Here is a 26,537-nt window from a genome sequence, read left to right as displayed (position 1 = left end):
AGATAAATGAATCAATATTCTGAAATGGCTACACTAAGTCACGATCACATAAAGTGACTACCACGTCAGCTACTTTTAATAGGCACTAGAGCTGTACATACAGTAGGATTAAATACAGAGTCACCTCTGACTCTAAAGGAACATATTGTGAGACCTTCCACGCTGTGCTCACTTAGGTTGATTTAGATATTTGATTCAATATTTCCCTGGCTAGTTTGTGAAGGGAGGGACTGCAGCACAAGATAGCGGAGAATCACTGAATAATTCAAGAGGGAGGGTAAACTTCAGTTGCCTTCGGAAAGCAGCGGGAGACTGGCCAATTAGTCCCAGCAGCCTGGCCAATAAGCATCACACAACCATAGGACACTGACCAATCAGCTTCAAGCTACTGTTGGACATTGTCCAATCATTTCAGGCTGCTGGATGCAGCTAAAACAAAATGAAGGGAAACTAACAGGTAAACATATCCTGGCTACTGTGATAGAACTTCAAGGCTGTTGAGGGATCAACATGATTGACAGCTCTTCTAATGCACAGCTGGAGTTGGATGACTGAAGGTTTAGCCAAAAACACACACGTACACAGGCCTAACAAATGGCACATTCTCACACAAACACAACCCTTGGTAAAATCCTCTCTCTGTGTTGCCTTCCATGAACAATATAATATACAGTATACTCCCCCAAAAAAAAAAAAAAAAAAAAGAGTCAATTGAATGTTCTTTTTCTAAAATAAATATATGTGTGATTGTGTAAAAGTACAAGCAGCCAACAGCCAGTGAGGTAAGTCCTGTGGCTACAGCTGGATTGTACATGAACTTCAGGTTGGCTCTAGGGCGCAGTTTTGCTGTTGTGTAGACTAGTATTCAAATATGTGGGGCAGGGAAGAAAACAGCTTCACTGACATTCCAGCATGACTCAAATCACTTTTTGGTCTGTTTCTCCCTGGCTGCCAAGAATCCTGATCATATACTGCCTCTATGTGGTGAACGCAAGGCTTTCTTCATTGTCTGTTGAGAATGACTGAGTCGTGAAGATGAAAAGCATAGGTGAAACACGTCAGCTGTCATCAACAACCGTAAGGCCATTTCCTGTTTGTTAAACTGCTAAATATTGACCATATGGACCTGTTATTCTCGGCTGCCATTAGCATCTCTACCTTTGCCAAATTTGGACCTTTTCCACATTTTGTTACGTGACAGCCTTATTCTAAAATTGAAAGAATTATTTTTTCCGAATCATTAATCTACACACAGTACCCCATTCTGACAAAGCAAAAACATTTTTATTTTTTTTATTTTGCGAAATTATAGAACATTTTAAACTGAAATATAACATTTACATAGAGTCGATGTCGGAAGTTACCATACACCTTAGCCAAATACATTTCAACTCAGTTTATCACAATTCCTGACATTTAATCCTAGTCAAAATTCCCTGTCTTAGGTCAGTTAGGATCACCACTTAATTTTAAGAAAGTGAAATGTCACAATAACAGTTGAGAGAATGATTTATTTCAGCTTTTATTTCTTTCATCACATTCCCAGTGGGTCAGAAATGTACATACACCCAATTAGTATTTGGTAACATTGCCTTTAAATTGTTTAACTTGGGTCAAATGTTTCGGGTAGCCTTTCACAAGATTCCCACAATAAGTTGGGTGAATTTTGGCCCATTCCTCCTGACAGAGCTGGTGTAACTGAGTCAGGTTTGTAGGCTTCCTTGCTCGCAAACATTTTTTCAGTTCTGCCCACAAATGTCCTATAGGATTGAGGTCAGGGCTTTGTGATGGCCACTCCAATACCTTGACTTGTTGTGCTTAAGCCATTTTGCCACAACTTTGGAAGTATGCTTGGGGTCATTGTCCATTTGGAAGACCTATTTTTGACCAAGCTTTAACTTCCTGACTGATGCCTTGAGATGTTGCTTCAATATATCCAGATAATTTTCATCCCTCATGGTGGAGTTCTATTTTTGTTTCAACAGACCAGAGGACATTTCTCCATAAAGTACAATCTTTGTCCCCATGTGCAGTTGCAAACCATAGTCTGGCTTTTTTATGGCTGTTTTGGAGCAGTGGCTTCTTCCTTGCTGAGCTTTCATTTTATGTCGATATAGGACTCGTTTTACTGTGGAAATATATATTTCTGTACCTGTTTCCTCCAGCATCTTCACAAGGTCCGTTGCTGTTGTTCTGGGATTGATTTGCACTTTTCGTACCAAAGTACGTTTATCTCTAGGAGACAGAACGCGTCGCCTTCATATGACAGCTGCGTGGTCCCATGGTATTTATACTTGTGCACTATTGCTTGTACAGATGAATGTGGTACCTTCAGGCATTTGGAAATTGCTCCCAAAGATGAACCAGACTTGTGGAGGTCTACATTTTTTTTTCTGAGGTCTTGGCTGATTTCTTTTGATTTTCCCATAACGTCAAGCAAAGAGACACTGAGTTTGAAGGTAGGCCTTGAAACACATCCACAGGTACATCTCCAATTGACTCAAATTATGTCAATTAGCCTATCAGAAGCTTCTAAAGCCATTACATTATTTTCGGGAATTTTCCAAGCTGTTTAAAGGCACAGTCAACTTAGTGTATGTGAACTTCTGACCCACTGGAATTGTGATACAGTGAGTTATAAGTGAAATAATCTGTCTGTAAACAATTGTTTGAAAAATTACTTGTGTCATGCACAAAGTAGATGTCCTAACCAACTTTCCAAAACTATAGCTTGCTATAACATGAAATTTGGAGTGGTTGGAGTGGTTGAAAAATGTTTTTTAATGACTCCAACCTAAGTATATGTAAACTTTCGACTTCAACTGTAAGTATTCAGACCCTATACTCAGTACTTTTTTGAAGCACCTTTGGCAGTGATTACAGCCTTGAATCTGCTTAGGTATGATCCTACAAGCTTGGCACACCTGTATTTGGGGAGTTTCTTCCATTCTTCTCTGCAGATCCTCTCAAGCTCTGTATTTTTAGGTCTTTCCAGAGATGTTCGATCTGGTTCAAGTCCGGGCTCTGGCTGGGCCACTCAAGGACATTCAGACTTGTCCAGAAGCCAATCCTGCATTGTCTTGGCTGTGTGCTTAGGGTCTTTGTCGTGTTGGAAGGTGAACCTTCGGCCCAGTCTGAGGTCCTGAGCACACTGGAACAAGTTTTCATCAAGGATCTCTCTGTACTTTGCTCTGTTCATCTTTCCCTCGATCCTGACTAGTCTCCCAGTCTCTGCCACTGAAAAATATCCCCACAGGATGATGCTGCCACCACCACCAAGCTTCCGTCTGGCCACTCTACCATAATGGCCTGATTGGTGGAGTGCTGCATAGATAATTGTCCTTCTGGAAGTGTTCTCCCATCTCCACAGAGGAACTCTAGAACTCTAACTCAATGGGTCTGAATACTTTCCGAAGGCACTGTATGTACCTATGTTTTGTCAACATTTCTCAGGCTCAGTAAATTTGGTTTGGGATCATTGATGAACAGTGGTATTTAAACCTGGTCTCTGATTTTCTTTGCAGACTTAAGTCAGGACTGAGACTAGACCACTCAAGAACACTCAACTAGTCTTGGAAAGCCATTCTGTTTTGTCTTTTGCATAAACCTTTGTGTAATTGTCCCGCAAAATAATTAAGACTGTTTTCCTTATCCTAACTTTTTACCTGGGCTTTCCTCCTTTCATATTTAATTTGATCCTAACAAACTCCCCAGTCCCTGCCGGTGACAAGCATACCCAAAACATGATGCTGCCACCTTAATACTTAAAAATACAAAGGGATCAACAACATTGCATTCGCTCCATATTACTGGCCTGCATGACAAAGTGAAAAGAAAGTAGCCCGTGTTTAAAATGTAATTTTCATCATAGGTACACTTCAACTATGACAGACAAAATGAGAGAAAAAAAAGCCAGAAAATCACATTGTAGGATTTCTAATTAATTTATTTGCATATTATGGTGGAAAATAAGTATTTGGTCACCTACAAACAAGCAAGATTTCTGGCTCTCACAGACCTGTAACTTCTTCTTTAAGAGGCTCCTCTGTCCTCCACTCGTTACCTGTATTAATGGCACCTGTTTGAACTTGTTATCAGTATAAAGACACCTGTCCACAACCTCAAACAGTCACACTCCAAACTTCACTATGGCTAAGACCAAAGAGCTGTCAAAGCACACCAGAAACAAAATTGTAGACCTGCACCAGGCTGGGAAGACTGAATCTGCAATAGGTAAGCAGCTTGGTTTGAAGAAATCAACTGTGGGAGCAATTATTAGGAAATGGAAAACATACAAGACCATTGATAATCTCCCTCGATCTGGGGCTCCACGCAAGATCTCACACCGTGGGGTCAAAATGATCACAAGAACGGTGAGCAAAAAATCCCAGAACCACATGGGGGGACCTAGTGAATGACCTGCAGAGAGCTGGGACCAAAGTAACAAAGCCTACCATCAGTAACACACTACGCCGCCAGGGACTCAAATCCTGCAGTGACAGACGTGTCCCCCTGCTTAAGCCAGTACATGTCCAGGCCCGTCTGAAGTTTGCTAGAGAGCATTTGGATGATCCAGAAGAAGATTGATCCAGAAGAAGATTGGGAGAATGTCATATGGTCAGATGAAACCAAAATATAACTTTTTGGTTAAAACTCAACTCGGAGGACAAAGAATGCTGAGTTGCATCCAAAGAACACCATACCTACTGTGAAGCATGGGGGTGGAAACATCATGCTTTGGGGCTGTTTTTCTACAAAGGGACCAGGACGACTGATCCGTGTAAAGGAAAGGATGAATGGGGCCATGTATCGTGAGATTTTGAGTGAAAACCTCCTTCCATCAGAAAGGGCATTGAAGATGAAACGTGGCTGGGTCTTTCAGCATTACAATGATCCCAAACACACCGCCCGGGCAACGAAGGAGTGGCTTCGTAAGAAGCATTTCAAGGTCCTGGAGTGGCCTAGCCAGTCTCCAGATCTTAACCCCATAGAAAATCTTTGGAGGGAGTTGAAAGTCCGTGTTACCCAGCAACAACCCAAAACATCACTGCTCTAGAGATGATCTGCATGGAGGAATGGGCCAAAATACCAGCAACAGTGTGTGAAAACCTTGTGAAGAGTTACAGAAAATGTTTGACCTCTGTCATTTCAACAAAGGGTATATAACAAAGTATTGAGTATTGTTATTGACCAAATACTTATTTTCCACCATAATTTGCAATTAAATTCATTAAAAATCCTACAATGTGATTTTCTGGATTTTTTTTCTCAAGTGTACTTATGATGAAAATTACAGGCCTCTCTCATTGTTTTAAGTGGGAGAACTTGCACAATTGGTGGCTGACTAAATACTTTTTTGCCCCACTGTATATTGTGTAACATGAAGTCCTATGAGTGCCAACTGATGAAGATCATCAAAGGTTAGTGATTAATTTTATCTCTATTTCTGCTTTTTGTGACTGTCACGTTCTGATCTTAGTTCCTTTTTTATGTCTTTGTCGTGAGTTGGGGTGGGTAGTCTATGTTCTTTTTCTATGTTATATTTATATGTGTTTGGCCTAGTATGGTTCTCAATCAGAGGCAGGTGTTTTTCGTTGTCTCTGATTGAGAATCATACTTAGGTAGCCTGTTTTCCCCATTTTGCTTGTGGGTGTTTGCTTTCTGTTTTTATGTCTGCACCAGACAGAACTGTTTCGGATGTTCTCTTTGTTATTTTTGTTATTCCCGTGTTCATTTAATAAAAGTATGAACACGTACCACGCTGCACCTTGGTCCTCACCTTCTTCCACCTACGACAGCCGTTACAGTGACTCCTCTCTTTGGCTGGAAAAATGGCTGTATGGTTTTCTGTGACTTGGTGCTGACCTAACATAATCCCATGGTGTCCTTTCGCAGTAAATCCTTTTTGAAATAGGACACTGTGGTTGGATTTACAAGAAGTGTATCTTTAAAATGGTGGATAATACTTGTATGTTTGAGGAATTAGAATTTTGGGATTTCTGTTGTTTTGAATTTTGATCCCTGCAATTTCACCGGCTGTTGTCGAGGTTGGACGCCAGCGTCCCTGTTCACCCACGACTGGGTGGCTTTCCACAACACCGACTCCATCATTAGGTTTGCTGGGTTCAGGCCAAGGCCTGATAACCAAAAACGACAACAGCAGCAAAACAAAGGAGCTGATTGTTGACTTCAGGAAGCAAGAGAGGGAACATGCCCGATCCACATCAACCGGACTGCAGTGTAGATAGTCAGCAGTTTTAAGTTCCTCGTCGTGCACATCACCGAGGACTTGACATGGACTAACAACACCACCACTCTTGTCAAGAGGGAGCAACAGTGTCTCTACTTCCTAAGGCCGTGGAAGAAATTCGACATGCTGCCATGGGTCCTCTCCAAATACTACCGCTGCACCATCGAGAGCATCCTGACCGGTTGCATCACAGCCTGGTACAGGAATCGCTCCACCCATGACCACAAGGCCCTCCAGCGGGTGGTGAAGACAGCCCTGTACATTACTGGGACCATGCTATCACCCATCCAGGACATCTACTCAAAACGGTACCTGAGGAAGGCCTGCAGCGTCATCAAGGATCCCACACACCCCAGACACGAGCTGTTCTCTCCCTTACCGTCAGGCAGAGGGTATCGGAACATGAGGTCTAATACCAACAGGCTCAGAGACAGTTTCTATCTACAAGCCATCAGACTGCTGAACACTTGAACCTGACTGACCACCTGCTCTTATTTTCCGCACCTTAGCACACATACAGTCAAGCACACACACACACACACACACACACACACAGAAATACACACATCCACACACACACACTACACACACATCACAACTGTTGCTACCAGACTTGCTATTATGATTAATACTGCACAATTTAAAAACGTGTCCCCCATCCCCCTTCCCCAAAACAAGTGTAAATATTGGACTATTATAAATTGTGCCTTCCTGTATTATACTTATATTTAAATGTTTATTCTATTCTACTGAGCCATTTACTTTACGTTCGTATTCTAATCTTTTATTATTTCTTATTGTTGTTGCATTGTCGAGAAGAAACCTGCAAGGAAGCACTTCGCTGAACGGTGACAACATTGAACTTGATATGGAATTACTACAACGACTTGTTGCGGCCTGGCAGCGGAAGCAACAAGTTAGAAATGACATAGCTCTGCCAATGGATTTGTCTAAATATCTCATATCAGAATTCACTCAGCCACAGCATTGGCCTTTTGCGGGCTGTCTGAAGCATTGTGGAGATAAATTGTACAACTCGTCAATGACAAGGTATTATGGAAGCTTGGCCTAGCATCACTCTTTATCCCTCATAACCCCAGAAGCTCTCTGATCCCACTGGGCCTGGACACACACTCCGTCTCACCACGGACTCACAGAACTGCTGTGGTGATGGGAAAATCACATTATATATTTCACTAGAATCCAGGGATCATTACAGATATCACGTCAGTGGCGTCATCTAAAAACAACCACTATCCATAAACAACCCCTGTGTCTTCATATGAACCCTGTCCGTCGGCGCTCTTACTGTGCCTTTGAACCTTTAAATACTCTATAGCTTTAATCAAAGGTCAAAGCACTCCTTTGATGGTCTGGTTGGTACTTACTGACTATGGTTTCTTTTTGACTCATTCCATTACTAGTAATAGCTTGTGTGGCTCCACGTCTATCAGTCAATGTGAGTAAGTGTAATTGAATGAGCGATCCAGGAAGAGGAGAGAGAGACCATTGAAAATAGCCCTGCCCTCTTTTCCCGTAGCTTGTGGTCTAGCAGTCGTACATCTGGCTGGTGACAGAGCCCTAGAGAGTAGAGGAAAGAGGCAGCGAGGCTCAGTGTATAAATACATCGCCCAGGGAACACACACACACACCACCCTACACAAACATTGATCATCATGTGTGACCTGAATCAATAACAACTCCTTTCTGAGGATCCCACTGCTAAGTCAGCCCCCAGTCCATCACACAGTGGCCTTTCTGACATCCGCAAACCCCTGTTGCCTTACAACTACAAACTTCAAAAAGTCTAAACTCCATTACTATTGCAATTAATCTGCAAATAACGCAAATACTTAAATGCTATCTAATAATAACATGTCACAACAAGTTAATACATTGCTGTTACTAGTATACATTGTTACTGTACAAGTACAAGAGCAACACTACAGCACTTTGTGACACCTGCTGATGTAAAAAGGGCTTTAAATAAATATATTTGATTTGATTTTGATTTTATTTGAATGTCCGCTACAGGTAAGTGAGTTATAAGATCCTCCTGTATTGCTTGTGGTATTATACAAAAACAGCCCATATGTGAGCACAGGCACTCTGTGTATGATCTGAAGCGATGGAACAAAATCCCATCGATCCAGCAGTAAGGAAGTTGGACAAAGAGATGCACCTGATGAAGCTGCTGCCTGCAGGCCTCCCAAACGGCAACCAGGTACCAGTCTCTACCAACAGAGGGCCTCATCCCAACCTATCAAAATCTATTGATATTCTATTAACCCTAGTGTTCTTCACAATACAGTACCAGTAAAAAAGTTCAGACACACCTCCTCATTCAAGGGTTTTTCTTTATTTTGACTATTTTCTATGAAATAACACGTGTAATCATGTAGCAACCAAAAAAGTGTTAAACAAAATAACAAGATTATTCAAAGTAGCCACCATTTGCCTTGATGACAGCTTTGCACACTCTTGGCATTCTCTCAACCAGCTTCATGGGGTAGTCACCTGGAATGCATTTCAATTAACAGGTGTGCCTTGTTAAAAGTTAATATGTGGCATTTCTTTCCTTAATGCATTTGAGCCAATCAGTTGTGTTGTGTGACAAGGTAGGGTTGGTATACAGAAGATAGCCCTATTTGGTGAAAGACCAAGTCCATATTATAGCAAGAACAGCTCAAATAAGCAAAGAGAAATGACAGTCCATCATTACTTTAAGACATGAAAGTCAGTCAATCCGGAAAATGTCAAGAACTTTGAAAGTATCTTCAAGTGCAGTCGCAAAAAAACATTGAGCGCTATGATAAAACTGGCTCTCATGAGGATAGCCACAGGAAAGGAAGACCCAGAGTTACCTCTGCTGCAGAGGAGAAGTTCATTAGACTTAACAGCCTCAGAAATTGCAGCCCAAATAAATGCTTCACAGAGTTCAAGTAACAGACACATCTCAACATCAACTGTTCAGAGGAGACTGCGTGCATCAGGCCTTTATGGGTGAATTGCTGCAAAGAAACCATTGCTAAAGGACACCAATAAGAAGAAGAGACGTGCTTGGGCCAAGAAAAACGAGCAATGGACATTAGACAGATGGAAATCTGTCCTTTGGTCTGACGAGTCCAAATATTTGATTTTTGATTCCAACCGCCGTGTCTTTGTGAGATGCAGAGTAGGCGAACGGATGATCTCTGCATGTGTGGTTTGCAATGTGAAGCATGGAGGAAGAAGTGTGATGGTGCTTTGCTGGTGGGACTATCATTTGTTTCTCAACAGGACAGTGACCCAACACACATCCAGGATATGTAAGAGCTAATTGACCAGGAAGGAGAGTGATGGAGTGCAGCATCAGATGACCTGGCCTCCACAATCACCCGACCTCAACCCAATTGAGATGGTTTGGGATGAGTTTAACCGCAGGAAAAGCATCCAACAAGTGCTCAGCATATATGGGGAACTCCTTCAAGACTGTTGGAAAAGCATTCCAGGTGAAGCAGGTTGAGAGAATGCCAAAAGTCTGCAAAGCTGCCGTCAAGGTAAAGGGTGGCTACTTTGAAGAATCTAAAATCTAAAATATATTTGGAAATCTAAAATCTAAACACTTTTTGAGGTGACTACATGATTCCATATGTGTAATTTAATAGTTGTGATGTCTTCACTCCTATTCTACAATGTAGAAAATAGTAAAAAAAGAATGAAAAACCCTTGAATGAGTAGGTGTGTCCAAACGTTTGACTGTATACGGTATATCCTGACAACACTAACAATCTACCTCTAACCTCAGATTCCCATTGCAGTCATATCAATCCATAAAGCCTACCTGTTTGAATACCAGATCATATCTGTTCCTGGTGTTATGTGTGTGTTGTGCCATGTAGCTGTGCTCTGTGCCAGAGTGCTCTCTCAGTTCACTGCTGTACAGAGCCATGGGCAAATCCATGCCTCCCACCTCACTGCAGCTGTGACCTGTCAGCAGTGGGAGTAGATACTTCCCTCCAGTGCCATACCAACACTATTTTGCAATTGTGTTCTCCTTCCTATCATATGTGCTGGTACTTATTTATGCAATGTTTGTCTGGATATGAAATGCATGCTATGCAGAAAGACAGCAAACATTCACACACAGAGTTACAGCCAAGGATAAGCACAGAAATAGAGACACACACACACGACTCATACACAGACAAATACATAGGCTAGAGGGTGCTAATATGTAGGTCTCCTCCATGGGGTCTATGAGTCGACAAAAAGCTAGGGCCCCCCGCCACACTACGTGCAACTACAGTCTTTCAATCTAGGCTGAGCCATAAGGGACTGGCAAAAAAATACTATTCTTATCCCAAAATGTGAGCTAAAAAGGCAGACGTGACATATTTTAAATCCCAGTCAGTCAGTGTGCCCATGCTATACTTCTGTCTGACTGCCTGCCTAACCAGAGAGGAACAAAGTCAACCACTGCTACAACAGCCACTCCAACTGGAGCCTCCTATCAGATTCCAGAATGGTTCTAAGACAATCACATCAAATAAGAGCACAATAGTCTTATTAATACTTTCTGACCTACAGTTTGGTGCTGTATAAACTCCCTTATCTTATTTATAACTAAACTGCCAGCTGAAGGGGAAATATGTGAGAAATGTTCAGAAATAGCAACCCTCGGTCACTTTGGTAGAAACTGCAGTCCCTCCTTGTTAGTAGCATAATCCACCCATCAACCAATCAAGTGAGGAACAAGGTGTGCCTCATTCGAGCTGGAACCGAGAGATGCTGCTAAATGCTGAACCTGGCGTGTCACAACTTTAACTCAAGACGGTCAACTTAAAATGTCCTCAACAATGCAGCACCCACGCTCCGCTATAGTTTTAATGGCATGGCAATACATCGTCTACATCAACATAAAGCTCTATATTCAGAAATCTTAATACGATTCCCATTTTCTCAAGTCTTAAGCTTAAACTGGATCTTAAACGTGCATGTTGCTACTATCCAGGACCTGTAAACTAGTGAATTGCATTTATAACTGAAACCATCCTGCAAGTCACATAAGTAAGAATATAAAACTACGGACCATTAAATTGACAGGTGTAGCTCCATTCCCGGTGGTATTATGAAGCAGTGGAGGCTGCTGAGGGGAGGACAGCTCCTAACAATGGCTGGAAAGGAGCAAATGGAATGGCATCAAACTCATGGAAACCATGTGTTTGATGTATTTTATACCATTCCACTTATTCCGCTCCAGCCATTACCATGAGTCTGTCCTCCCCATTTCAGGGGCCACCAACCTCCTGTGATATGAAGATCCTTCGTGATTTGAGTCATCACGTGAAAGGTTGTCAGGCTCATCCCATTTAGGCCTTCGGCAACTCTGCTGGGGCCAAAGAATCAGCAAGAGACAGCAACTCTGGTCAGTTGCTGGCGCCAAAGAATCAGCACCATGGACAGGGGTTTAAATAGTTATTTTGCCAGTCAGTGTCACAATTCGTTCTTGTAGCTGATACATTCGATGAGAGCATGACTCAGAAGAGCACCAGACAGACTGACCACACATAGGAATGAGATAACTTCAATGAGGTGAAATTCAGCCATTTCCTCGAGGTCAAGGAAGTCGGGAGAGTCTGGTCTTAATTTGATTCTGGCTGCACGTTGCTGTCTTACACATAGAGCATATGCAACAATACGTATGCTGCTCAAAACGTGGCAAGAAAGATCGAGCATTGTACATCCAATTGACCTATTTCTCTCGATGGCTGAGCCTAGTATCCTACTACCGCTTCTTTACTTTCGGGAACTGAACATAGAAGGTGAGAGCCATGGCCCATAAAAATTACAGCCCCTGCTTGTGCGAAAATCAATTTCACCCCCTGACCATAGCAGTTTGCTTCCTTAATACGCAGAGAGCAGCATAGTATGACGTTGATAGGGAAGTAGGCTACAGGTTCGATGCATCCTAACTTGTGTTGAGAGGGATCCACTCCCGGCACGGTTGCTCTGAAGGCCCAGAACACAAGCGCAAAGCAACCAGGGTGCCTCACCATAGATTTTCATGGAAATATGAAACATATTGAATTGACATGTAGCCTACTACTGCCACTTTAAGAAACGTGACCGTACTTGGCATTTGCAAATAATATTATAATTATTTTTTTGGCATGAAGGACAGATTTCCACGAGAATCAATATACACGTGTGTGCGTGCATGTGTATATGCGTGTTTATGTGAGTGCTCCACGGCCTACTGCATCGAAACTCGCATTGATGCAACGCCTGCTGCACCGTGGGTAATTCATTTATCAACCAAATGATCCACGCCTTGCGTTTCTGAAATCAAAAATGTAAAGTGTGTGTGTGTGTGTGTGTGTGTGTGTGTGTGTGTGTGTGTGTGTGTGTGTGTGTGTGTGTGTGTGTGTGTGTGTGTGTGTGTGTGTGTGTGCGTGTGTGTGTCTGTGTGTCTGTCAATGGCATCATGAATCCTATTCATACCTCTAGCCTAAATGTTTCTATATTCGAATATTGCAGCAGAGGTGCCCCATGAGCACCCTTAACCATCTGTTACTCACTCTCAAACATTAAATCACTATTCCACATGTAGCTAGACATATTGACAGGGGAAGAACGTATGGCCAGTTGCAGCTACAGTCATAATCATTATATATTCTTTGCCAGGTTCGACTTCACTGGCAAGATTAAAGAATAAACTTACCGCAGTTTTCACACAATATCTTCCCAACATCTTTTTTGAGGTTCTTCCCACTAGTATCTAGGGGAGCATACGATGCCTTGAAAACCAAGGGATCCTCGGTTGGGTCCATGAAAAAAATGTACTTGTGATTCTTTATCACTGTGGTGCACGGAGCCTCCGATCCGAATTCCCCCACCGTGACGAGCTGCTCCCGTCCTAGACCCCCGCTGTTCCGCGGCCACACGTCCAGCACTTTGACACTCACACCGTACGGCTCCGCTGAGACGTTCAGAGGCGCGGACTGCACCTTGCCCTCGATCACCACAGCGGATTTGTAAGCCTGGTCCTGCAGGGAATTCAAACTCGGGGAGTAGCAGGCGAAGGAGACCCCGATGACCAGCATGGATAAATGTACTGAATCAAGCCTCATGCCGCCTGCTTTGGCTCGGTGGTGGCTGATCGCGTTGCGGCAGGGCTCTTTGGGCTGCGGGGCGATGGCGGTGGAGCTGGGTGGAAGGAAGAGACAGCAAATAGGCTCCAGTAGCACGGCGGCGCGGCAGACCTTGCGTAAGTGTCCATGCCATCGGGATCCGCTGTTTTTTCCAATAATTTTGCAATGTGGAAATACCAGCTTGGAACCGGAAACCGCGTAATGAGGCTGGGTTTAAAATCCCATCACTGCATTCTGCTAAAAACACATTCTAAAATGCAAGGGATTCATGGATTCTCCCCATCAGAAGATGCTCCTATGCTGCCATAGTAGCCTATCCGCAAGACGACGCCAGTCTATCTTTGCCCAAAAATTGCAGTGGTCGGGTGGGCGCCGTGCTCAGCACTGATGGTTTTCTTTATCATTCGCCGCAGAGAAAATACGCCAAATGCTGCAGTGAACAATTCGTTTTATAGTCCACTTGCAAAAAAATGCATACGATTCATGCCCCTAACGAAACAGTGTTTTGTTCCACGGGTAATAAACCGCCTTTTCCCACTGCCCTGTCTCTCTCCGCCTCCCCCACTTACCAGAGACGGAGAGAAATATCTCGATTGCTAAGGGCTCCACCACAAAAAGGATATTTAAGATTGGAGCGCTATGATATAGCCTACCCCGACACCAAAGCTCGGTCACCACACTCCCCCAAACGCCGACAAAAAAATGACAATCACTTCATGCTCTTACCCATCACCAAACGGTTTCACGTTCAAATTGAATAATGAAATAAAACAGAAAAATGCATCACGCGTCCCGTTTTCAAATTGCGTATTACAGTGGGCATAGGCCTATCCCTCAGAGAAAAAAAAAATATATATATATAAAAGATCGCTTGAAAAAGCAGCTGCAGTCAGTTCAGCAGATAGAAAGGGGTTTCGTCTGCGATGACTAACGCAGTGAAAGCGCGATTCAAAGCCTCGGATTCTTTAACATACTGTTTTGAATGGGTTTTGCGTCTCATTCCATTATGAAGTCATGCCCTTGTCTTCGGGCCACATTCGTGGTTCTGCCTCTGAAAAGAAAACAGATGCTGAGGCGCTGCATCAAAGCCATACAACTAAAAACAGCTGCGATCGGGCTTTAAAGACAGGAGAACACACAGCTATCTGCCATGCATGGACAGACACTGGGTGCATATTCAAATAGTGTTGTGTGGGTTGTCAATGAGACATGCGTAATGGCATGGAGAGAAAATATGAAATGGGAATTGATTATATATAGCCTACACATTCAGATGAGACATAATGTTCGTCTCGTTTGAAGTGAATCTGTCAACTAAGTTAAAAGTCAATATTATGTTGGGCTTCATTTGAATGCGGAGAAAACCACTGGACATGAAGCTGAATGCTTTCACGAAGGGCGACATCTGTTGACCAACAAACGTTCCCCAGAGCAGGTGAGGAACGTGAGGTCATATTCTGAAATGCTCGCCTCGAATGTGACCCTTTTTTTTAGCATCATACTCAATAAAGACAGAAAAAAACAGACAGACGGATATTAGCAACACAGCCTAAAACATGCAGGAGGTTGACTAAAAACATCGAAGGAAAACTTCTCCCCAGCCTCCCCACTGGGCACACACTGGTTGAATCAACGTTGTTTCCATGTCATTTCAATGAAATTACGTTGAACCAACGTGGAATAGACGTTGAAATTATGTCTGTGCCCAGTGGGCAAGTCTGTCTTTCATATCACCCCATTCATCCTTCAGAAACTCTCATACACACCATTGACAAAGTTTGACACAGGTTCTACAACAAATAGGCCAATGAACGAAAGGGCTAGATGAGCATCAGAAATGGCCCATGAGTATCACATGGAATGCACGAGATAGGAGATCAGGGTGGCGCTGTCCATGGTGCTGAAACCGCACCCCGTCCAACTGGAGATGCAATTTACTTGCACTTTCACGAGGCTCTTAGAAGTGGTCTCTTCAGTTGTTGTCTTATATATTTAATATACCAATTAAAATACATTTCCCTTGCCATTTAAATGTAACCACCACCCAGAATAGACTTACATTAAACCGCCCGTGTAGGCTAATTTACTTTGTCATATGACACATCTAGGAAAATGTGTGTCTCTGACTTTCAGGATAAACAGGTAGGTTTTATCTTACGATCAACTAAAGAGAACCTTACAACCTCACCCCCAACTTACATTGTTAGGCCTACGTGATTGGGATATGCGCAGGGAAACGATACCATCCTTTATTTTACACCCAGAAGAGGCCTACAAGGTTTTCAATTCACACAAATGTGTTCAATTAATTAAAAAGGTGTGTTCAATGAATTACGATGTATATTGTTTCCGATTAAACTGACCTAAGGACTAAATGCCTTTTGAAGTGGAGGGATCGATTTGGTATAAGAAGCAACACCAGCTTGTGGTTCTCTTCAGACATGTGTCGAGAAAGTATTAGCGGGTTTGAGAAATCTTAAACTGCAATTTCTAAAGATAAACAGTGCGAGGCGCACGCCTCTTGCAGTTCACCCAGTAACTGAGCGTGCTGACATCATAGGACAAGCGTGCGGCGTTAAACTTGTAGGCTACGTGCGTCCCTCTCCATGCCACGACTCGCTGTTTCTTTCCATCTTGTGAAGCGGCGAATCAGTGAGGCAGCACCACTGTATAGTGTTGACAGTAGGACTATAAGGAGTTATTCACCTTTTAATTGTTCGTGTCTGTCTGCTACGAGACTACGCCGAAGCTGTTCAGGCGCTCTGCCTGCAGACTAAGCGGGGTAAGATATGCCTGTCCTTGTTGCACGTTAATAGGTCTGTGACGATGGGAAGAGGACGACGGGTTTATTTACATGTCATTGGGTTCATTACTGCAATCCTCTCACTTAATCGGTGCCCTCGGTTTGCAAGCGATTTCCCTCAACAGTGGACATTCGGCAGCCTTATTAACATGATGGACGAGGTTTCCGATAATATCGAAAGTGTTGCCAATCAAGCCATGTTGACAACCGGCACTGCAGTGAATCGACAGCAGCGTATAAGACATGTCTGCAGAAGCCTATGGAGACTGACAACTTACATAGCGCACCTCGGGTTTGAGTCATACATTCTTAGAAAAGAAGGTGATATCTAGCACCTAAAATGGTTCTTCGGCTGTACCCAAAGGAGAACCCTTTGTTTTGAATTCAATCACTTTTTGACAGCACCCCTTTTGATTTGAACAAACCCTTTCCATACACTGTAGAAGGGCTCAGAAAGTCACCTGAATGCCAAAACATTCAAGAAATAAAGGTGCTCAAAGTTGACCCCACCATACCATCCCATACCAATGGGCACAGACGTCAATTCAACGTAATTTCATTGAAATGACGTGTAAACAACGTTGATCCCCACCTTGAGTGTGCCCAGTGGGAAGAGGCATCCATGTCTTCATCACTGGAAAATACAAATAGTTGATATAACTTTATTATTTCGAGGAAAAAAGTAATAGAAAATGTGGCATTTTATTTGAACTTTCATGTCAATTTGACCCATCTAAGAACTCGTATGTTGTAGCTTAGAGCCTATTTTACACAATTCTGAGGTTTTGTGTTGTGCCCGCCACCGTTTAAGGGTGGGTGTCATGTTTTGGCTGATAAATTAATTAAAATTGGAATAACATTGAACTGTCAACTTTCAAATGGTACCACGAAGATGGTTGACGGTCCACACATCAGAGAATGTTGACCTGAATGGGAATATCTGTTTTAAATGATACCGTCAGTCCTCCATGGGAAACCTATTCAAATAATATAAATATAGATAATAAATGGTAATGTCTATTCTATGTTGACATTCAACGTGGGTGGACCAGCGGCCAATATTTATGGTAGTAATTAGAAGTAAACATTTCAACACAATTTACATCTTAATAGTGTAACCTACAAGCTAAATTGCAGTGGTCTGAAGAGAGAGAATTCATAGAATGGACCTATTTCTATGATTTGAAATGTATTCAAGATCTTGTTGAGTCCCAACAGATGGCGGGAACACAAAATCCTCAGAGGATGTAAGGTAGGATCTAAGCTAAAAACGTATGTGAATATGAGAAATATCTGCGTTTACACGTTTTTAGACAATTTACTTTAAAAATGTAAAAAAATTACAAATAAAAAATTAATCTACAAATTATTACATATTTTGACAGCACTGTTTGTAAGATTTTAAATGATATCAAAACTCAACTGTTTATCTTTTCCAGTGATGAAGATATGGATGTCTCATGGTATGGTGCATGAGATATGCAAAATGGGTCAACTTTGAGCACCTTTATCTCCTGAATGTCAAGACCGTAAGGTCTACAAAGTCACATTCAAACCACTTCTTCGATGGGCAAACATGGAACGTTGTGTTTGAATCAAAAGGAATGGTGACAAATAAGTGCTTCAATTCAAACCCTTTGAAGAACCATTTTTGGTTCCAAGTAGAACCCTTTTGGTTCCAGGTAGGACCCTTTCCACAGAGGGCTCTACATGGAACCCAAAATGGTTCTACATGAAACCAAAAAGGGTTCTCATATGGAGACAGCCGAATAACCGTTTTGGAACCCTTTCTTTTTAGAGTGTAGCTTAGGTTACCTCTACAACAAACAGGCTATTTTACCTCCAGAAATGACAATGTTGTCACATGGATTCACAGCCCCGTAGCCTAGTCAGTGTTTTCTGCATCATCCTTTGGCAATCCTTTGACTGACATGACACCTTTTTGAAGTGTTTTATGAGATCGCTGGACATGTTCTAGAGCCCTCAAACTCAACTCTGGACCTTGAAGCCAGTTCAACTGCTCCCCCCCATTGTTCACCTCCTAATCAGGGACTGGTTAAGACCTGGTTCACCATCTGGGTGCAATTCACTATCAGGTAGAACAGAAAACCAGCAGGCTCCGGACCTCGTAGGGTCAGAGTTGAGTACCGCTTGTTCTAGAGTATTCAAACGTAGCTTTTGATCGTGTGTGTTTTGGAATAAGCATCCTGGGCCAAATGAGACAAAAGATCAAAGAATGTGTATGAACGGATCATTACCTTCTCTAATATCGACAAATGGTCCAAAACGAACACACAAAATAAAACGTACATATGCCAGCATATGAAAATGCAAATGTGACTCCAGGGAAGGTCGGACAAACTGTTCAAACTGCATTTTAGAGATGTTTTACTTCATGAAACATGCATGTATATCGCCTTCAGACTTCATTAGTGTAATATTTGCTACTGAGTGAGAAAAGGCAGAACATTCCTCTATTTTCAGAGGTGGATCTGTTTCCTGTGATTTTTCTGCTTCTTTCACCCATGTGCCCATGAAGATAAGTCATCCTGTTGTGGGGATGGTCAAAAGCATGAATCCAAATAATAACGTATCAAGGGACCATTGAACCAATGTTCTTGTCCAATACAGTTCAACATCTTTGGACTCATGAAGAAGACAAGTTAAGAAAAATAATTTCGCCCATGAGAACATTCTTATGACAAGTGGAAGTAGAACACCAACCTAATGTTTCAAGAAGTGTGTGTGTGTGTGTGTGTGTGTGTGAGAGAGAGGAAAAAGCTGCCATGCCAAAGGAGGATGCACAAAATACAAACTTAGGGGAAAATAAATAAAACCTGAATGTTCTTAAACTCTTGTTGGCTCAGTACAAAAATCAGCTACACATTTTCATCTTACCTTCTTAGCACAATATAGTCTGATGTGTGAATCCCAAACGAGGCAGTGGGATAACTTAGTCGAAGGATAGAATCACATACAATTAAAAAAACAATTCTGTGACCAAATTCTCATCAGGCCTCTGCACTGATGGACGAGGGAGAGAGACGCTCGACACGATCATATATCCATGGAATTGTATTGTTGTTATATAACTTGCCTATAGATAGGAGCAGTTCTCTACGAACGTTTTCTGGGTCCTATTAAGTTGCAAATGAGACTGAAGCAATACAACAGTGTTTTTCAGCAACATCATGACCGTTTCCTTTTCGTTCTAAGTTTCCCTTCGGTCCACTTCTTAAAACATTGAACGTATACAATATCACCTTTCACTAAACCTTTGAGTCTTGTTGACACATTTGTAAACAATTTGTAAGCTATGATAACGTTTTCAAACTTGGTGTCTCAGATAGGCCTATCATTTTATTTCCAACAAATGTCCCGTAATATACTCCTACCTTTCTTGAGCAACGGTGACAATTTTCATTTAATAGGGCTATTTTCCACTTTCACAAATAAATTAATAATTACACAAAATCTGTCCAGCAATGTGGAAAAAAATAACCAATGTATTTGGGCTGAATGAAGCCATATGAAAAACACTTTAAAGCAAAGTCCATTCGGGAATAATACTCTTTTCACTGTGATGACACACAAGACCAGCGAAGCAACTGCAATCATTTGTGTTAACTAAACAATTACAAATAGGCTACATTAAGGTGCATCTACCGCTCGTGTCAACGTCACTTTTAAAATGAAAATATTTGTCTCGTTGACAATAGGCCTACAGTGCTCAGACACCCAAGTTTCAGTTTTCAAATGAATTGTGTCAGATTAGGCTACAGGCCTATAGTTCCCACTGGCATTGAGGTATGTATTGCCAAAATGATCCTTTCCAGAACGATCAATGTATATCATTCGATGGCCTGCATGTGGGTTAGACTAGAAAAGTATTGAATCTGTTTATTTCTTGATAGATTTTCGGTAGTTCCATAGGCCTGAAAGAGGGAATAAAGCCAGCGCATCAGACACCATCTTTGCAATTTCCTCCTTCCTCGGGTGAACATCAACATCCCGCATATCAAACGAAGATGCGCGTTGTCATATATGAACGTATTAAATGACATCTGAATAATAAGGAACTTAACAATCACATTAGCATCTTATATTCGACATATTAGATCAATTTAATTCCTTCCAATTGTTTTTGTCCCATACTAGTTACACTTATTTGTATGCGTGTTCTTCTATGCACGTTTATTTTATTGCAACGATAATCGCTATAACTTTAGCATTTTGGGGGGAGGGACAAATACACAGTTTAACACTTCCCTTACACGCTGACAATGGCAATAGCTATTTTTTCACCAATGATGCATCCATTAAAAAGGAACGTACATTTACAGTTGAAATATAGTAGAAAATAACATTATTCAGCAAACATAATTATGTAGGATTAAACATTTTTATTCGATTACACACGACATATTGTTACTTTTGTTTAAAAAACATGCTATTTTACATAGGCTAATGATGGACTAGATATAATTGCACATTTTTTTAATTCCCAAAAGTTAGAAGACAATTTGCCTGTAAATAAGATGCGTTATTTGGATAACATCCGAAAAACACAATTCTGAAGGCTGTTCATTTGGACGGATGGATTTAATTTTACGACGAGGATAATAATAAGCTAATTAATAGGCTATAGGCCTACATATCTAGTTTTTGTCTACCAGTTTAAGTACTTCCATAAAAAAAATGTTGTAATGTCAATTATCATATTTAAATATGTAAATTTGACATGTTAAGTTGAATTAAAATATAAACAAAATGAACGAAGTGATTTGTGCAGTTTGGAGCTCGTGAGATCAGACCTACTATTTTCGTATTCAATCAAGAGAATTGGCTTTAATTTACCCCCCCCCCCCAAAAAAAAACATCAGATCAATGTAGGCCTAGGCCTAAGAATCGAGTATGTATCGCATAAGTGCACAATCATGACATGTAGCCCATATTCTAGTAGGCCTAACAAATACTCTATTTGGTAGACCTGCTCTCTATTTGGTAGGCCTAACGAAAACGAATGGTAACGGTTCTCTAAGTAGACTACATAGACAGGAGTATGAAAGAAAGACTCACCCTATCACCATGACTGCGTGTCTGTCTAGGCTTAAATTGAATCATATCATCCCAAGGTCGAAACAGGAAAGGTTGGTAAGGACAACTGTACATACAAAGGAAAATAAATAAGCCAAACCGAGACACTTAAATCAGCAGACCGTTTTATTAAACCTAGCAGCGGTAGGATTTGTGGTCTTTCTTTTAGGCCATTAGCGACCTGTGCAGACAATGTTTTTGTATTTTGTTGCCAAATAGGGGTTTCTCTCACAATACTTGAAATAGAGAAGCGGCAAAGGTTTCCGAATCGAGGCTCTCGGATGGTAACAGCGAAGGTCAATTAGTAGGCCTACATTGGATAGACTAACAAGACGTGAAATATAATTGGTGTGAAACCCAATAGCTAAGTATAATAGATGGTGCAGGGTATTTGCACGCCGCACGGGCAAACCTAACGCATGTAGCCTAATGTAAAATGTTGCCTCAAATGTGAGCCTCTGGATTGAAGCCACCATAAGCTGTCATCATTCTACGTGTGGCTTGTGGGAAGCAGAGTTCTTAGTTTTTATTTCACCCCTTTTCCCCCACTGCTTTGACACCATATTTTCCCATTTCATCATAAAAACATAGCCAGGCATATACACACAACACATTCGCAAACATAACAGACAATACCAAACAGTGCCATAAACCCAGTAATAACCCCTTATTGAGGAATAATAGAGCTAAATGTTTTTTTTTCCATTGGCAAAGGTAAGCCATTTTTACGCATACGGTTTTACGCGGTAATGTTTTACGCAGACGATTCAAGTAAAGTACGACCTTTTACTGCACTTCTGGATTGCACTTCATCCAATTTTATAAGTCAAAATAATAACTTCGATTTCAGTTTTGAAGTGGTAAGCTTGCATTACACAGAATAGCCTGAGCATTTAAACCGTGGATGAAAATAGGCTATTCCTGTATTAATGCGCCACGATTGTATTTAGGCCTAAAGGATAATATAGAATTTCCACTTTGAGGCCGTCTAGGTAGATATTCTTCTTGTATTTCCCTCTGTGTAGATCTCGCGAGAGTGGTGGCGTGGCTGGCTGACTGTGGGGTTGCAGTAGACAGAGGGAGAAGGCAGGCAGGCAGCATCATGGCGGACAGAGACAGTGGAAGTGAGCAGGGAGGAGCAGCCACGGGCCCGGGCGTCGGTTCCATGCACCCAGTGACAGGAGGGGCGGGCTCGGCTTCCGGGCTGCAGCACGAGACGCAAGAGCTGGCGTCGAAACGGGTTGACATTCAAAACAAACGTTTTTACCTGGACGTGAAGCAGAACGCAAAAGGCCGCTTCTTGAAGATAGCCGAAGTCGGGGCCGGGGGAAACAAGAGCCGCCTCACTCTCTCCATGTCAGTGGCAGTAGAGTTCCGTGACTACTTAGGGGACTTCATCGAACATTATGCCCAATTAGGTCCTAGCAATCCGGACATCGCACAGGATGAGCCGAGGCGAGCACTTAAAAGCGAATTCTTGGTTCGGGAGAATCGGAAGTACTACATGGATCTGAAAGAGAACCAGAGAGGCCGGTTTCTGAGGATTCGACAGACCGTGAACCGGGGGCCCGGTTTGGGATCCACGCAAGGCCAGACGATTGCTCTTCCTGCCCAGGGACTTATTGAGTTTCGTGACGCTTTGGCTAAACTCATTGACGACTACGGAGTAGATGACGAACCTGCGGAGTTGCCCGAAGGGACCTCCTTGACAGTGGACAACAAACGCTTTTTCTTCGACGTGGGCTCCAATAAATACGGAGTGTTCATGAGGGTAAGTGAGGTGAAGCCAACATACCGCAACTCTATCACGGTGCCCTACAAAGTGTGGTCCAAGTTTGGGAATACGTTCTGTAAATACGCGGAGGAGATGAAGAAGATCCAAGAGAAACAGCGGGAGAAAAGGGCATGTGAGATGCAACAGCAAGAGGAGACGCATGCTGATGATGCGGACGAGGATTGATATAGCGCAAAAACATGCACACAAAAAAAAAGTCGTCAAAATAACAAAAAGAGAAATTATAATAAACTTTACTGTAAAAAGAAAGAGATCTAAAGATTTAACTGTAATTGTTTAACTCCAAGGGAGCACCACCCACAAAAAAGAAACCTACACAAACTGACAGTTATGACATGTTGTCACCCATCGCTGGATGTTACCCACTTTTACCCACCATTAATACAGTAAGCGGCTGCTAAACAAAGTAATAACATTATATATGAACCGTGTTTCCTACTTGATGACAGATGATAAAGAACTGAGTGTTTATTTCCCTTATTAACCAATAACTTTTGTACACGTTAAAGCTATTATAAAAAGTGTTTGCAATTTTCAAATGGAATTATTGCCGAGTTATAGAAAGTCCTTTCCATGTGAGCTAATGACTTCAGCACAAATCAGATATTTTAGTTGTTTTTATTTTTTAACCAAAATGTAAAACCCTTTTTTTTTTTTTTTTTTTTTTTTAACCTTTTTAAAGGGTTGTCATTGTGTACTTGCCACCCTATTTACCTTTCCCTGTGAGTAGAGATGTGTTTACACAAATCATACATGTATGAGGGCTAGGCCTGCATAGGAATTTTGTTTCGATGTCATGCAGTCTGAAAAAGGTACAGAGGCAATGTCATGCAAGGGGAAAGTGGTCACTCTTTTGTGTAATGCATTGCATCAAACTCGGAACACATTGAACTGGTCAATGGAACTCGACATGAATCCCTTCAAAAGGATTATTACTGTTGTAACTTCTATTTGAAATTGAAATTGTCGTCATGCGGATCGGTACACTATAGACTACCTTTTGTGTCTCGTTGTCATGCGGTGTGTTTAAACAAAAAAAAATATATATATATATATCAAAGGTACTTGTCTTAGATTAAGTGCAGTGACAACATGCAGCAAATGACATGACAAGTGCTCGAGAACAGCACATTTGTAATATAGAGCACTCAACCCTGCTAGCACCGCCGAATTGGCTTCATGGTCTATTGAGTGCGAAGACGAAAAAGTAAAGCATGGTTTTGTGATTCTGAAATGTACGTCAATGTCAGCACTTATGGAACAGAGGTTTTCTGTTTGGGGGAATTTGACTCACAAAAGGAACAGAAAATATCAGTCAACCAATAGGATGCCAAGGTGCCAATGAGTGTTAATTGCTGCATGTTTACCTGTACAACGCCGAATGTTGGTTTTCCAACATAGTGGCTCAAGGACCTCTCTCCAAGCTGGTTTTCATCCCTGCCAATGCTCAACTCTTTAGCTTGAATACTGGTATGACTCTGGATATCTCATCGAGTTTTATAAGCCGTGTGAGTTGTTTCCAAAGAAACGGACAATAATCAGACCATGACAAATTGACCTTAGTATTCCGTGAAAAGATCACTTGGCAGATTGAATGGAGTGAAAAGCAGCAGGCCTAACTGTCCTTGAGCCCCCCTGGTTGGAGCTACTGGTATTACTGATGCCCGAATGGGTGCGTCCTCTTCAACATATAAACAACCCGGTGCCTTACACACTCCGCATGCTTACATGCTGGCCTGGTGCTTTGGATCATGACTTGGTTTCTTTTGTTCCCCCCCATGTATTGACCCCCCCATGCCACAGCATAACTCGTGGTGCTAAAGGGTTCGCTAAGAACCCTAAAGTAAAGGGGCAGATTACTAAGTGTTTCCTGCGACCTTCCTTCCCCCGACCTCTCCCGCCCCCAAGCCGCCCAGGTATCGGCCTACATGTAAGCATGGAAGGGGGTGGTCACCTAGAAGACGATGCGGAGGAACCTGCTCTTCACAGGCCCAAGCCCGGTGAGGTGGTCGCGGAGAGCAGTGGCTGATTGGAAACATCACTGTGGACTGGATTCAGAACGCTTGTTGGAGCCCCCCCTTTGTGATATTTTCTGTGTGTAGTTCTACGACTTGGGCAGTAATGTGTAATTTGTAAGTTGCTAAAGACCTCATTTACAGGGGAGTAGTAAGCATGTCTTATTTTGTTTTAGTTTTTAGTTTGAACTTTTCAATGTTATTCCACATTATTTGTAATTTTGAATGTTTTTTTCTGCTCACAGAGGATATTTTATTTTTTATTTTCAGTGCAACATTTCATTACTGTGTGCAATATCCTATGTGCCAATGGTGGCAATATATGTATATCAATTAAATATATGATTAATATTTGAAAGCATGTGGCTGAATTCCATGTTTATTTCTTTTCAAGGTTTTACATGCCTTTATCTGCACTTAAAGGTCTGGGAGGAGAAATCAATCTTAACAAAGCGAAGCTTAACTCTGCCCAATGAGGGGCACAACCAACGCCATAACATTCACACTAACTAACATGCTATGGATGAGGAATAGTGTTGTCTGTCTCATGGGCCTCTATCATCTCTCCCTCTGGCTTGGGAAGAGTGAAGTGATGGGCTGAGCTGATTGTAGGGGCTGAGAATGTATGTTGAGTTTGGGTGAAAAGGAGAAGTAGCATGCAGCCATGTTTCCTGATTTGCTTTAAAATGGTGCTTTGGTACCAGTACGATACTTATGAAGGTGTGTGGTTATCTCCTGTCTTCAGCGGTTGTTTGTAGCACATTGCTTTCCTAACTGGATGGCATGTCTGACCAATCAATTTGGTAGAAATGATATTACTCTTCTCTCTTACGTCGCTTCCCTTTTTCAAAGAGGATTATGGGTTTAACTCATTCGGTGGTGATGCATGGAATATCATTTTATGTACATTTTTACCAATTTGAATACAGTTTTTAATACATTTTTAATCTCTCGTGTAAGATAGCAATGTAGGACTGCCAAACTGGGCAGGGTTTTTCTACTCGCTGTCTATTTGGGTTATGGATATTGGTAACCTCCAGAAACACTACAGCTCTTCCATCAGATAATACTGTATCATGTCGCCTATTTCATGTTTGTGATGTATTGACTTACTATGTCCAAATGGGTTATATGGTCGGCAGCGCTTTTTTGGTATGCACTTTGTGTTTGATCCTAGGAGGATTCTGTCTTTTTTAGTTTTGCCAAACAAGGGCTTAGACACTAACACTCACAGCTCAACGTTCTACCACCTTGTGTAAGCAGCTCGTTGGGTCTTATGTTTCCCATGTCATGAGCTCACAGCTTCACACTGTAACCACCTGATTTGACTGCAAATACTGTATGTCAAAGCCCTAACAGTCTGCAATACAACTTAAAATGTGTGTGCGGACCTCCCATTGACATCAATGTGCGATTTGAAGTCCAAAGGGTGCATAAATCTATA

General features: G+C 41.9%; 2 protein-coding genes across 2 annotated transcripts in view; one reads left to right on the top strand and one right to left on the bottom strand.

Moving 5' to 3' along the window:
- LOC118390492 (pro-neuregulin-2, membrane-bound isoform-like) overlaps positions 1 to 13,520 on the bottom strand; it is a 108,533-nt gene extending 95,013 nt beyond the window's left edge. Inside the window, exon 1 of the mRNA XM_035781114.2 lies at positions 12,954 to 13,520. Within this exon, the coding sequence (XP_035637007.1) occupies positions 12,954 to 13,362 (409 nt within the window). The 5' untranslated portion in view covers positions 13,363 to 13,520. The remainder of the gene's footprint in view (positions 1 to 12,953) is intronic.
- A 2,469-nt stretch (positions 13,521 to 15,989) lies between these two features.
- Positions 15,990 to 25,454, top strand: LOC118390491 (transcriptional activator protein Pur-alpha-like). The gene is made up of 2 exons (XM_035781113.2): positions 15,990 to 16,165; positions 22,309 to 25,454. The coding sequence occupies exon 2, from the start codon at positions 22,386 to 22,388 to the stop codon at positions 23,241 to 23,243; it is 858 nt and encodes a 285-aa protein (XP_035637006.1). The 5' UTR covers positions 15,990 to 16,165; positions 22,309 to 22,385; the 3' UTR covers positions 23,244 to 25,454.
- Positions 25,455 to 26,537: the final 1,083 nt, after the last annotated feature.

Source organism: Oncorhynchus keta, chromosome 11 (genome assembly GCF_023373465.1).
Source record: "Oncorhynchus keta strain PuntledgeMale-10-30-2019 chromosome 11, Oket_V2, whole genome shotgun sequence".
In the NCBI taxonomy this organism is placed as follows: domain Eukaryota; kingdom Metazoa; phylum Chordata; class Actinopteri; order Salmoniformes; family Salmonidae; genus Oncorhynchus; species Oncorhynchus keta.
The sequence above is the reverse complement of the archived record's forward strand: the minus strand, read 5'-3'. Positions and strand labels throughout refer to the sequence as shown.

Bases quoted from the DNA above. Each gene is read 5' to 3' on its own strand.
- LOC118390491 (XM_035781113.2), top strand. From the start codon at position 22,386: ATGGCGGACAGAGACAGTGGAAGTGAGCAGGGAGGAGCAGCCACGGGC.